Source organism: Trachemys scripta, chromosome 5 (assembly GCF_013100865.1).
Source record: "Trachemys scripta elegans isolate TJP31775 chromosome 5, CAS_Tse_1.0, whole genome shotgun sequence".
Classification (NCBI taxonomy): Eukaryota; Metazoa; Chordata; order Testudines; family Emydidae; genus Trachemys; species Trachemys scripta.
In genome coordinates this window covers 68,209,373-68,223,580 of record NC_048302.1, presented here as the reverse complement: position 1 = coordinate 68,223,580, position 14,208 = coordinate 68,209,373, and the positions used below count along the sequence as shown (strand labels likewise).

The 14,208-nt window shown below is 42.6% G+C and overlaps 2 protein-coding genes across 9 annotated transcripts in view; one reads left to right on the top strand and one right to left on the bottom strand.

Annotated features, from left to right (window-relative positions):
• The window catches only part of CBR4 (carbonyl reductase 4), a 93,150-nt gene extending 87,186 nt beyond the window's left edge, over nt 1-5,964 (top strand). Inside the window, exon 9 of one of the 2 annotated variants that reach the window (XR_004645769.1) lies at nt 5,754-5,964. The gene's annotated coding sequence lies outside the window, so the exon portion shown is untranslated. The remainder of the gene's footprint in view (nt 1-5,753) is intronic. The other variant, XR_004645767.1, reaches the window with a different exon arrangement.
• The window catches only part of PALLD (palladin, cytoskeletal associated protein), a 338,505-nt gene that overhangs the window by 48,855 nt on the left and 275,442 nt on the right, over nt 1-14,208 (bottom strand). For all 7 annotated transcript variants that reach the window (XM_034770761.1, XM_034770764.1, XM_034770760.1 and 4 more), the window contains one exon: nt 9,244-9,933. In XM_034770761.1, coding sequence (XP_034626652.1) covers nt 9,244-9,933 — 690 coding nt within the window. The remainder of the gene's footprint in view (nt 1-9,243; nt 9,934-14,208) is intronic.

Here is a 14,208-nt window from a genome sequence, read left to right as displayed (position 1 = left end):
CAAATGCATCTGTAAGGACGGGTGATTAGAACCTAGATCTGCAGAACCTGTGACAGCTGACAGTCCCACAGTGACGCCAAGAAACAATGCAGAGGCACAGCCAGCGAGCACTGTGGAAAATAAGCGCCGTAGGAAGTACCACCCAAAATGACCCAGAATGACAGTACCCTGCGGCCCTCTCATTGGCCAACCACTGTATTTAACCCTGGAGAGTGCCCCAGGAGGTTGCCTGGACAACAAAACAGACTTTGGGCCTGATGCAACCCCAGACCGGTCTTTGACCCCAGCCTGATTCTGAGCCTGACTCTTGCCTCCTGATTTTAGCCTGGTATTATCTCTGATCTCCAGTCTCCAACCCTGGCTTGACTTTGACCCAGCTCTTGCTTACTGAACCTGGTCTATAGCAATCCCTCTGACCCCTGCTCAAAGACTACTGTCCCTGATGTGTGGACCCTAGTCCAGCTCTGACCACTAGGCCAGACCACCTATGTCACAGTCCCTTACAATATGGATATATGGTGGTTGTATTTAGTTATTTTCTTTTAAGAAGAATGAAAAGAAGATATTTTCAGTGGTAACTTGTGTGCACATTTCATTAAATTTAAAATTTCCGTTTTAAAAAAAAAAAACATGGATGTTTCATAGGACAATCTAGGAGAATCTGCTCATATCCTTGATAGCCATACAAGACTTAGCTTCCTAGAGAGCTATACGTGGAGCTCAAGATGAAGGACACAGGGAGGACAATAGGGCAGAAAGTTTTTAACAATAGGAAGCTGTGTGGTCTACTGGGAAAGTCATTGGGTGAGGAGTCAGGAGAACTTGGTTCTAATCCTGATTCTGCCACTGAATTGCTGTGTGACCGTGGGACAATTACTTCACTTCTCCATGATTCAGTTTCCCCTCCCATCCTTTGTCTTGTCTATTCACATTGTAAGACCTTTGGGAAAAGAGCTCTCTCTCTGTGTTGTGCAGTGCCTAGCCCAATGGGGTCTCAATCTCTGCTGAGGCCTCTAGGTGTTACTGTAAGGAAAAAGAACAATGTGGTTCATTAGTTTAGCAGAATGATAAATTGTCATTTTCATAAAGGGCTCCCATAGAAGTTCTCTCCCTTGGACCTCTGACAAATCCTATGAGTGCAAACTGGAAAACTAAAAAACAAAAACAGCCAAACCTGACATTTGCTGAAATTCAGTTCATTTCAAAACTTTCACTTCAGATGTATTTTCATGAGCCCCAGAGATAAGTTTGGCAGGGATGAATGAACATTACAGAGATGAGATGAGCTCCCTCAGAGGCAGGGAAATCACCTTAATCTTTATCCTCAATTTGGTGGTGGGATTTTTAAGCAAGGGGCTCTCAGAAGCCCCATCCAACACATGAATGTTTTGGCATAAACCACACTGACCATAAACTCAGTTTGAGCAAACTGTGATAGTCATAATTCACAACACCAGGAAAATAAATGCCAGATTTATATAGGAGAGCAATAAATTGTGTTCTAAAGTGGGGGATGTCCTTTGTAATGAGGGACTGAGAGTTATATGGTGACAACACATACATAGGTGGCTGTCCCTTATGATGCTCACCATCATCACTGATAGATGCAGGGAACCTGGAAGTCAGTAAAACATTTGGCTTATCAGTAGTTACTGAGGCAAAGTTCAATGTACAGAATAAGTCTGGAAGAGCAGACCAGCTGCTTTGGCTCAAGTAAAGGTAAAAACATTGCACTGTTCTCCCTGCATTGTTCCTTATCCCCATAATGCTTTGATTTACAGTTTTGAAGAGCATGGAAACAGCAATTAAAATTAGCATCAGCAATGATGAAAAATACAGTTTGTTAATTTTACAGAAGTGTTCCAAAGTGATGTTTTCTTTTCTCTTTAAAAGGTTTAGTTAAATAGGAACAGCAAGTATGAAGTTACGTCAACAGTCATGTCCTTTTAAAAACTCTGTGCATCATGATATTCTCCTCTGTTAGTGACCTAGGCAACATTACTGAAGAATGCAACTGCTGGAAGGAAAGAATTAGATATGTCCTACAGTCAAGATCCTTTTAAACTGATATATTCATAACTGAAAATGCATGTTTATTCTACTCTGAAAGGGATGCCATCTGTCATTGTCAGATGACTAATTCCATGCTTTCTTTCTAGTGGTTTACGCTTTGCATTTATAGAATCGGTCTGTGGGTCAAAATTTTGCTGTCAGTGACACCCATCCAAACTTACTGACGTGCATGGGTGCAAATCAGAGAAAAATCTGGGTTTGTATCAAACTTTTGTTGTGATGGCTGATGAAACTTAGGTTCTCGCCTCCATATATTTCTGTCAGAAAACAAAATGGGCACAATTTTGGATTCTGTCACATGTATCGTTCCCCTTGAAGTTAATAGGGTTATCCTCCACATAGCTGAAGGCTGAGCTGGACCAATAAATCTACTAATACATAGAGTTCTTTAGAATAGGAAAAACAGAGACCCCCAAGTACAAGGATTCAGCAATAGGATATTGGCCAAATTCCAACTCAGAAATAAACAATTTTCAGCCCCCATTATTTCTCTCTGAAATGTTAATTGACTACAGCATTCTTCACTTCCTCTCTAAATGTTACTATATGGTGATAAAAACTACTGTGTTCCATCCCAAATGTGGCTGTATTTGATGGATGGGTAAAGTGATCCCTATGTCCCTTACTAATCTCACTAGGTGAAAGTGTTAGTGACTGTAAAGTGACTTGACCACCCTGGCAGTACTAAGTATTTTATTCAATTGACATTTTTTCTCAGTAAAATTGTGCAAATAAATATTTAATGATGAACTAGTACAAGGTGGTCCAACCAATGGCCTGAGGGAAGGGGAGCCAAGTTGGGAGGAGGGGAAGTGTGGAAGGGGAGCCAGGCTGTGGGCATGTAGAACAGGGAGAAGAGATGGGACTGTATGAAATGGGGAGTAGAGCTGAGGGAGGGGAGTGTGGAAAGGGCTGGGACTGCATGGAATAGAGAGCAGAACTGGTGGAGTGCTTGGGGCTCCCTCGAGGGCTCTGGGATGGTCAGGCTGATGGTGGAGGGAAATATGAAAACATTATTGTTCAACTGCTGTTGAAAACAATTTGATTTTTGTTACTTCAAGCACTGCCCTTGCTTAATACCTTTGTAAAAAACAAACAAACAATTTCTACCATATGGAATGCCAACATATGGTAGATCATAGAATCATAGAAGTTTAGGGTTGGAAGAGACCTGAGGAAGTCATCTAGTCCAACCCCCTGCTCAAAGCAGGACCAACCCCAACTAAACTGCAGTGTTTCTCACTCAGATTTGTCCCAGGGGTCGACCAGGCCAAGCTTGCCCCCACCAACTTTTTCAGTTCTTCCAATGCCACTGACTGTGCAGGGGAACCAGTACCACATAGCCCCCTGCAACCCAACTCCTCATGGAAAGCCCCAGCATACAAGCTGCAGCCCCCATCCCTGCAGCTGCACCACCTGGGGCTGGAGGCTAGGGAAGTGCTGAGGCCTCCAGTCCCCTCCCCTCCCAGCCCACAGCACTAGGACTCCAGTAGGGGCTCACCTGTTGGGCAGGGATATGGGCACCCCAGGCCATCACGCCCAGTGAGGGCGGCGGGTCCCTGGCCATGGTCTGCCTGCACTATTGTCCCAGGCATTGTCAGGAGAGGAGGCGGCAACTGCTGGGTCTGTGCAGCCTGAGAGCTGGTTGGGTGTTGGGGGGAGAGGTTGGATTCCCTGTCCTCTCACCTCATGGCTCCCTGTTCCTGTCTTCCCTATGGTTAGTGCAGCTGGCACCCCATCCCTTCCTGTAGGCAGTGGAGAGGGGGAATTTTACCTCTGCAGAGACAGTGCACTGACCACAGTGAAGCCCTGGCCAGAGTCTCCTCCCTGAGTTGGGAGGGGTAGGGACATGTGTACCATTTGAAATATTCCTGGGGGCACCCCTATCTTGAATAGTCTCCTATTTAATTTTATTACTTCTTAACCCTACACAGAAATGCTTTAATGGCTAAATCCCAAATCCTAAAAAAAGATCGGATTCTAGAATCTGGAATGATATTTCTGTATGGGGCTCATGAAGGTGCCCCAAAAGTAGCATCTGGCCCACAGCATTGACTAGGTCAGACCACTCTGAACTATTACATCCAGAACTGTTCTTCATTTTATCTGAATGTCAGGCACTTGTGAAGTAGACCCAGAAATCTACTCAATTAGGTTTTTTTTTGTTTCTCATAGTTCTGGACAGTCAGACTGTAAATCTATACACTGGCAGCAAACTAGCTCATCAAAACCATCCAACTAGAAACCATATTGTACAAACTGGTTCAGACGCTGCTGCCAAACCCACAGCCTCTGGGAGCTCCCTATCTCATGGGAATCCTATCCCATTGTCATTTCAACCCAGTGTATTATTTCTTGCGCATATTTCCATGTCACTTAATTCATTCCTAGATTCATAGTTTATATGGCCAGAAGTGACCACTGTGATCATCTTGTCTGACCTCCTGCATAACACAGACCATAGGACTTCCGTGAATTAATTCCTGTTTGAGCTAGAGCAAACAGGAATTAGGGTGTGGAATAAGAGTTGCTGTATGCTGACGTCAGACTCATGAGAGATCAGGATGTCTCCTTTGACACTTTGACCTTATGTGGGCTACTTCAATCACATGTTTCTCTTGCCTTCTGTTTTACAGGAAACTTCCATCCTTTTTGGCTCTAACCAATGTTTAATTTGTGCCAGGGTTTGACAGGGCTAAGCCTTGGCACCTCTAGGCTTGGCAGTTCATAGCCCCAGTAGCTCTGGGCTTACTGCCTCAGTTATGAATGTAAAAAAAAATATTTTTGCTTGAGTCCCAGCACCTAATAACTTGAGCCCAGCACCTCTAACTACAAATTAAACACTGTCTGTAACCCTATCCAACCCCCCCATCCCCAATCTAGACACATTACTTATTCTCTAGTCCATAGTTGTACCCAGTTGGCATGGCAAATCCATTATGGGGAAATGGAGAGAAGGCTGCATGCTCAACTGTGGGACCCTATGAATTAGAGTGGGGGGGGGGCTACATGCTTTGCTTGAATCTTGGATAGAGCTGGTCCAAAACAAATAAGTATATTTCATAACTTTTTTTTTAAATAAATGATTTTTTTTCTCATTTCATTCAACATTTTTCATCATATTTTGGTTAGCTAAATTCCAAAACAATTTTTTGAACATTTTTCAAAAAGTTTCAATTGTTTTGTTTCAGTGGGGAGAAAAATAACCCACTTTCCGAATTTTATATTCCCCATTCACAATCTTTTTTCCCTAGTGGAAAATAAGTTAAAAAGTAAGAGAAAGTAGGATTTTGCCCACCAAAATGAAATAAAAAATTCCTTTTTTTTATTTTCAATTTTTAAAAATTTAGTACTAAGACCTTCAACAAACATGGAATTAAATTTGTGAAAATTTCAATTTAATCAAAAAGTCATTTTTTGATGAAAAAATGCCAAAATACTCCAGCCAGTTCTGAATCTGAATTAATATAATATTTCTTCATTACATTCAAATGAAGAGAGCATCAAAGAAATATTACAAATATACAATATATACTAATGTAATCAGAACACCAAAAAGTATCACTTTTAAAAGTATTCCACAAGAATTCCAACTCATCTGGGTGGCAAGTTATTTAGGTTATATTACAGATTCTGACACAAGACTAAGCAGTTCAAAAATCCTCTTTTCTTTTTTTCAGATCTTTGACTACCATTGTCACAGGAAGCCAGTACAGAGGCAGAAGAGAGTGAACTATCATGTGAAGACCATACACACAAACATGAGCTGTGAATATCTGATGTGGATATCTGTGGACAAATTGGAGAGAGTCCAGGGGAGGACAATGAAAATGATTAGGGGGCTGGGACACATGACTTATGAGGAGAGGCTGAGGGAACTGGGGTTATTTAGTCTGCAGAAGAGAAGAGTGAGGGGGGATTTGATAGCAGCCTTCAACTACCTGAAGGGGGTTCCAAAGAGGATGGAGCTAGGCTGTTCTCAGTGGTGGCAGATGACAGAACAAAAAGCAATAGTTTCAAATTGCAGTGGGGAAGGTCTAGGTTGGATATTAGGAAACACTATTTCACTAGGGGCTTGTCTTCACTACCCGCCTGGATCGGCGGGTAGAAATCGATCTCTCGGGGATCGAATTATCGCGTCTCGTTGGGACGCGACAATCAATCCCCGAATCGACGTGAGTACTCCACCACCCCAGGTAGGAGTAAGCGCGTTGACGGGGAGCCACGGTGGTTGATTTGCCACCATCCTCACAGCGGGGTAAGTCGGATTGGATACGTCGAATTCAGCTATGCTATTCGTGTAGCTGAATTTGCGTATCTTAAATCGATCCCCCCCTCTACTGTAGACCTAGCCTAGGAGGGTGGTGAAGCACTGGAATGGATTACCTAGGGAAGTGGTGGAATCTCCATCCTTAGAGGTTTTTAAGGTCAGGCTTGACAAAGCCTTGGCTGGGATGATTTAGTGGGTGTTGGTCCTGCTTTGAGCAAGGGGTTGGACTAGATGATCTCCTGAGGTCTCTTCCAACCCTAATATTCTGTGATCCTCAAGTATACTAGGAAAGTGGCAAAGAAATACCAGCAATAAAAAGACAAGAGAGAGGGGAAGGCATTGAAAGTGACCATAAAGTTTGCTGCAAGAATGGTCTCTCTCTTAATAAAAGCAGTTGGTAAGAAAGGTAGCTAATGTAAAGTATTTAAAAAACAATCAAGGATCCAACCCTACTCCCATTGATGTCAATGGTAGTAAAAATCTATTTTAAAGCTGAAATTCCATTACTTTAGACCGTGGCTTATGCTGGACTCTCCAATGTTGATAAAGATACTGCTCATTTCCATCTACAGAATGCATTCCACACTTTGACTAGTTCATTTTCAGCAACGCATAATGTATCATTTGTAATCCCATTTAATAGATTGGGAAATGGAGATAGAGAAATTAAATGACTTGCTCATGATGCATGTCAGAGTTGAAATTACAAGTTCCCGATCTCAACTCCAAGTTCAGCACCCAGACGACCACACTACAGTGTCTTACCAAGGAAACAGTGTCTTCCTTTTAGAATCAATGGACATCAATAGCAAGGCAATAGCAAGGAGTATAGGCCAGGATTAGACGGCTGATCATCCAGGCTTTTCCCTTTTACAGGCTGCAGAGCTGACCAGCTTCTGCTCCTTCTACATCACTGGAGGTGATTGGCAGTCAGTTAATTTTGCTCAGTCTAGTCTCATCTATACTACTAACTGGCTCTGTCTATGGAGACCCATGCAGGCAAGCAACAAACATGTACTGGAGTGAGTGGAGGGTGAGAGCTCAGAAAAAAAGTGAGTAAAGCAAAGAAAAGGGATAGGAGAGATGGTCTAATTGTTGTGGTGTTAGCCTGGAACTTGGGAGACCTGGGTTCAGTTCCTCCCTCCACCACCAACTTGCTTTGTGACCTTGGGCAAGTCATTCAGCCCCTCTAGTGCTTGAGTTCTCCATCTGTAAAATGGGAGATATCCTCACAGGGGTGTTGTGAGAATAAATACATTAGAGTACAGGTATTCATGTACTACAGTAATGGGGATCATAGAAAGATAGAGATGACAAAGAAGAAGGACGAGTGAAGGGGAAATGGAGGTGGCAAGAGGGGATGGGACAATAAATTAGAAATTTTGGGAAGACAGAAATATGGAAAGTGAGAGATTGAAAGAACTTGGGGGAAAGAAAGACGAGAAAAAACACAGAAAAGAGTGGCAGCGTAGATAGAGGATGATGGCAATGAGAATACTGTTAAACAAGCCAAAGGGGAAACAGACACTGAAAAAAACTAAGAAAGGATATGATAACATACAGTAAGAGGAAAGAAGAAATTTGGTAGGAAAAGAGAAACTAAAAGTAAAAATTAAAGAGACAGAACAAGTTGATTTTTGAATTATGTAATAGATCTTTTAACACCACCAAATGTTATAATTAAAATTACAATGTTTTGTTTACATTGCAGACAAATTCATTACTATCTTTGAGTTACTGACAGAATTTTTCCAAAAGTGCCTTAGGAGGTCACACACAAACAGCTACACTGAGTTCTGGTAAAATACCCAGGGCAACTTGGGACCTTTGTGGGCTGCACCAATCAAAAAACAAACAAACAAAAATCACTATTTCAGGGCTGAATGTACCTGCAAACCTGTTCCTGAACAAATACTAGAACTGAGTATTACTAGAGGAATGGAGCCAATGGAAAGGAGGAGACAGGAAGGCAAACAAAACAAAGTTAGAGTGACTGCAAGAGTGAATGAAACTATTCATTTTCTCCTTAACTCTGTTTATTTTGTGATCAAATATCATAATAAGACACAGGATGTAAATCTAGAGAAACACTTTTTAAAAAACTTAAACCTGAATTACTACTCTGGTGTCCATCTTATCTCTCCCTTGTCTTCCATCACATACCTTGGAGTGAAATAACAGAAGTTCCTACTGCACCAAATCTGTAGCTGAGCAAGTTATCTTGATACTGTGAACATGTTTAGAAAGCCCTTAAACAAAGTTATAAATAAGCCTTGGAGCCAGCTATTCTCATTTTTTGTTCTTTAGCATTTCTCTTTGTTCTCCAACAATGGAATGAGAATCTAGTGCCAATGGAAAGACAAACTGATCTGCTCTGGGCTTTTGGCATGCTCCAGAACAATATTTTAGCCTTGCGGGGAGACAAAAGGGAGAGAAAATATCTGGTGCTGATGTAGTCTGTGGTGTTTTTCCTGTTTTTTAAACACAGTTCTTCCAAATCCCCAGCACCACGTCCTCTCTTCCACACCCCGAGCAAAAAAAGATAACCAAATATCAGTAGGCCATTGTGCCTCTTCATTTTCCATCTCTGCAGCTTTGTTCCATAAGCAGAATACAGCATGATATTTCTCATCAGTGTCTTCTTCCCTGACATTCCTCCATGTACAGAAATCACTAGAGTCAGAAGCCAAGTATCACCTTATGAAAGTGACTGCAAGACCTCTGGCCCGAAGGGAGATTTCCTTGCAATTCCTTCCACTGATTCAAGAATCAGTCATTCCCCCACCCCCTCTCAGTTAGCCACAGTGCAGAGAGCCCAAAAAGCTATAAAAATGGAGAAGCAATAAAATTAATAAACAATAAAATTAAATGTAAGAAGTTCATTAGCTGTGTATACTCACGGAGGCATAACACCTTTTGGAAGTCCTAGTGCATTGACAGATATAGGCGGTGGCTGGGATGGTAACATGGAGCTAAGGAACGCTGCTGGACACTGGCTGGAGTTAGAGAATCTAGCAGTTGGAGAAAGACTGCGGGAAGGTGAGGAAACTGAGGAAGGGAGAGGAGGAGGAGGAGGTGGGGGAAGTGGGAAGGAATCAGAAACTGAAAATGTTGCAGTTGGACTAAAGACTGGTGGGGGAGGGGGTGGGGGCGAAGAGGAAGATGGAGACCACAGGTACTCCCCTTCTGGAGCAAATGGTTGGGAGAAAGGGAGAACAGGTGCTCTGCCAAATTGTTTCTGAGAGGCAGTTGGAGACATAGGGGATGGAAGGCTGGATGTGGAAGACCCAGATGAAGGAGTTACATAACCTGAAGCAGGGCTGATGTTCTGAGCAGCAATGAACTGTTTAGGCCGGGCATAGTTGAAAGTGCTGGATGACTGCATGGTTGGGGAAGTGTGGGAGTTGAGAATGCTCATTTGCACAGGAGAAGTGACAGACTGGCAGGACACCAGCTCCTGGAAAGACGGGGGAGGAGGAAAAGGAGGAGATGGGGGAGGGTTTTGATGTTGCTGGTGGTGATGGTACCGCTGGCCACCTTCTTGTTCCAGACGAATTTGGTTCTGCAGTTGTTGTAGTTTTAGAGGGTCCCTGCATGAGAAGAAAGAAATTTAATTAGAGGGATGGTGATGAGAGAGGAGATATTTAAAATAAAGAGACAACCTCATTATCTAGACACTGAGCTCTATTTTATCACCTGGAATTTTAGAAGCCAATGGAACTCAGAGCTATTTGCATATCTGATCCTTAAGTCTATCCCCGTGCCAGCAAAGTCCCTGCAAGAACACACATCAGATATTAAACTGCTACAACACTTAATTATAGCTAAAGGACCATTTGTAAGCTCTCTAATTAATAAAGCCATGAATCCCTGCTGGGATGGAAAACCTCAATGAAGTTGGGAGATTTGGTTTGGATACTTATTTAAAGCTTTTCCCAATGGATTCAAACCATTTTGGTCAGGAGATTGGGATGGCAAATTTCCTGTACTTCCCTATTTCATCAGACCTGCAAATACTACAAATAAAGTCCTTTTTGTGATCTTCTTAGTACTCTTATTTTCAGCTGATACCACAATAAAAATTAAGACTCTTGAATTTTAAAAAAGTTTGCTTTTTATTTGGGTGCTGATGGATCATTTGTTAATTTTATTTGAACTGAAAATATTAATTGCAAGAGTCCTAGTATTAAGGATCACTTTTTTTTAAAAGGGCCTCAATTCTGGCTCTCTTATTATGGTGTTCAAATATCTAAGCAACTGCAGCCACAATCAGGTTGTTAGAAATCTAAATGCCCTAGTTTGTGCCTGCTGTTAATCATGTGTCATTCCCGTGAGGTGACAGACATTTGACAGCTCTGTCAAACCTTCCCCCACATTTGTGAGGGAGTGAATGAAACTTCCCCCATAATTTTCTGCAACCTAGGGAAAGGTGAACTAAGCTGTGTACCAGGAAACCATGAGTTTTAGTCCCAGCTTTTCCACTGACAGCTGTTAATATAGCTGTACTCTTTACAACTTTTATTCTTAACCAAGCCTCAGAACCCTACCATATCAGGAGGCAGCTGAGGAACTGAAGCTCTAGGGCTCTGCTAACTGGACTCATAGCACCACACCAATGGGAGTTAGGCTTATTTACAATAAAAATACAGAACTTCTTCACATTCACATAACTGTAAAGACTGTAGGTTTGACATTCAAAAGCGCTGAGCACCCAGAACTCCAAATGAAGTCAATAGATACTATAGACATTCAACATTGATGACAATCTGATCCTGTACATATTTTTGCTTATTGTACAATTGCTTAAATGACTATTTACATTGCATATTGAAGGAAGGATAGCTCAGTGGTTTGAGCATTGGCCTGCTAAACCCAGAGTTGTGAGTTCAATCCTTGAGGGGGCCACTTAGGGATCTGGGGCAAAATCAGTACTTGGTCCTGCTTGTGAAGGCAGGGAGCTGGATTCAATGACCTTTCAAGGTCCCTTCCAGTTCTAGGAGATGGGATATCTCCATTAATAATAATTAACAGGAAAGCAGCACTTCTATAAAAAAATCTTGAGACTAAGGACCATTAAGGTAGTTTGTGAATCTCCTTTAACAGTCCTGCTTTAGCAGCATTGTAACCTCAATAAGGCCCCTATCAAAGCAGAGATCAAACTTTGCTGTGTGTGGTCTTGATTCTAAAACTCATCTGTTTTATTGGCTTAACAATTGTCTTGTCCCAGCTGGGAATTGTAACTTTTTCTCAACGCTCCAGATGTCTTTGTGGTTTTATGTGCAGATGCACCTTTTCAGTATATTTCACATATAAATACTTTACAATATTATATACAGTGTGTCATTTATCACATAATTTAGGTCATTATTTAACCAGAGATTTTACTGCAGAGTCTATTGAATTCATGGAATATGTATGTATGACAAACACCATAATGGATGCATACTTTTGGTATTAAAAATGATCATGATGTCATAGTTACATTTGTAACCTACTTTCCATTATAAGATTTATTTTGATACTCCTGCTCCCCAAAGTACTCTGAAAATATTTTCTGCCTGAAATTTCACGTGTGGTGTCTAGAAAAGGAGACTGTTTGGCTGTAAAGGGGGAACAGAAGTTTAAGATTAATCACACAAGGTATTTTGAGACACAGTACTGAAAAAAAAATCAATGTTTTGAAGGCTCTGACTATTTTGTAAAACCATATCAGAAAGATACTTTGGTCTAGAAATGAGAGTTACCCCACCTACAGGAGTAGCAGATTAGCTCTTTTTTACCAGACTATTTTCAATATAGTTGTGTGAAACATTTTGGAGTTATTCACTACAGATTTCTGAATATTCATTTTTTGAATGTTGACCATATAGTTTCCTCCTGAGTTCAGATTGTTTTGATGTTACGTTTGGGTTAAGGCTGGTCTTTATTTTTTATTATACCCTTTGAACATCCCTTACCCTGAAAGAGCTACTGCTTGAGCAATTTTGCACTGAGGCTTTCTTTTTAGCCCATACGGGCATCTGACCCTCCCAGTCAATGGCAGAGTTCCAGCAGCAATACCAAATCATCTTGTATAAATGAGTAAAAAAAAATTATTTTTTTTTAATTTTGGGGTTTTCCTTTTTAAGTTTGTCCTTTCCAAATTGTGCATTTTAACTATTCTTGGGCACATTGTCTAATGGTCATGGAAGTGTTTTAACATATTTTTACTTTCATTTTCATACCAATTTTACTTCATTTTCCCCATCATTTGTACGTATTATAGTGAGACTATGCCCAAAAAGTAAAATATGAAATGTACCTAACTATATATGCTGTGCCAGGTATGGAAGAAGTTTAACAATCTCAAATACAGAGACTTTTCACCAAGCATGTGCCATAACAAAAGGTATCCTGTGCTGTGTTGAAACTTTTCTATTTTAAATTACAAAGTCATGTGTTCATGTTTCAGACACTGGCACAACATAGCAGTGACCATCTAGGGCCTTGTCGATGCTAATACCTGTTTTACAGCAACTGCTGCTAAATGATGCAACTATATCAGTGTTAGTAATGGCGGAAGTGCTAGTGTAGACCAGGGTCAGGCTTTAAATCCAGGATGTCATGAAAATGTACATGTTGGGTAAAGGAAAGATCCTACTCTGAGCAGGTTTTCATGACACAAAGGTAAAAATGCATGATCCCTGTATTAGGCATCTTTGCAGCTATTCTGTTGCTGTAAGACAGGTACTAAGTTTTCTAGTGCTAGACACATCCTAGAGTAATGTCATCCAGCATTTAAAAAAAAATCCCATTGTTGCTATTGTACTGGTGCTAATAATGGGAGCGTGAGGGTGGAGATGGGGCACTGGTGTTTAACACTGTTGCACCACATCATCTAACCTTACTCAGTGCAAAGCTAGACACAGTAGTTAAAAATACTCCACCTGTGGCCAATCTGTACCAGTGCTTCTTCCTTTATTAGCAACAATAGTGAAGCAACTACGGAGACAAAGAAAAACTTCAGGGACTAGGAGGACACATAAACAATACTAGTTTAGATATAACAACATGATCCTATCTCAGCCAACTAAGGTATGTTTAGTAATCCAGGGTGATAGACAGACACACTTTCATAGAACCGGTCACATTTATTTTACATCTACTTCTTTAAACTAGGGTTACCATATCTCATAAATAAAAAAAGAGGACCCTCCACGGGCCACGGCCACGCCCATTTCCCCACCCCTAGCCCCGCCCCAACTCCGCCCCTTCCCCACCCTAACTCCGCCCCCTCCTCCCTCCCACTCCCAGCCAGGGGGAAAGGGCTGCCCCAGTGCTACCAGCTCCATGGTTTCCCGGGCAGCCCCCAGACCCTGCGCCCCCAGCCGGTGCTTCCCCAGCGCAGCTGGAGCCCGGGAGGGGAAGCACCCAGCCGGGGGCGCAGGGTCTGGAGGCTGCCCAGCAAACCGTGAAGCTGGCAGCGCTCGGGCTTTGGGCAACCCCTATGTCTCCGGACCCTGTGCCCCAGCCGGGCACTTCCCCTCCGGGGCTCCGGCGGCTCTGCGTAACTTACACTGTATAAGTTACACAGAGCCGAAGAGGAGCAGAGCCCCCGCAGCTGGAGGCTCTGCTCCTCTTAGGCTCTGTTTAAGAGCCGGGCTGCCCCAGCGCTACCGGCTTCGGGCAGCCCCGTGCCTCCGGACCCTGCACCGCCGGAGCCCGGGAGGGGAAGTGCCCGGCTGGGGGCGCAGGGTCTGGAGGCAAGGGGGCTGCCCGAAGCCAGTAGCTCTCGGGCAGCCCGGTTCTTAAACAGAGCCTCCAGCGGCTGGGGCTCTGTGTAACTGACACTGTGTCAGTTACACAGAGCCCCGGGGGCTGGAGGC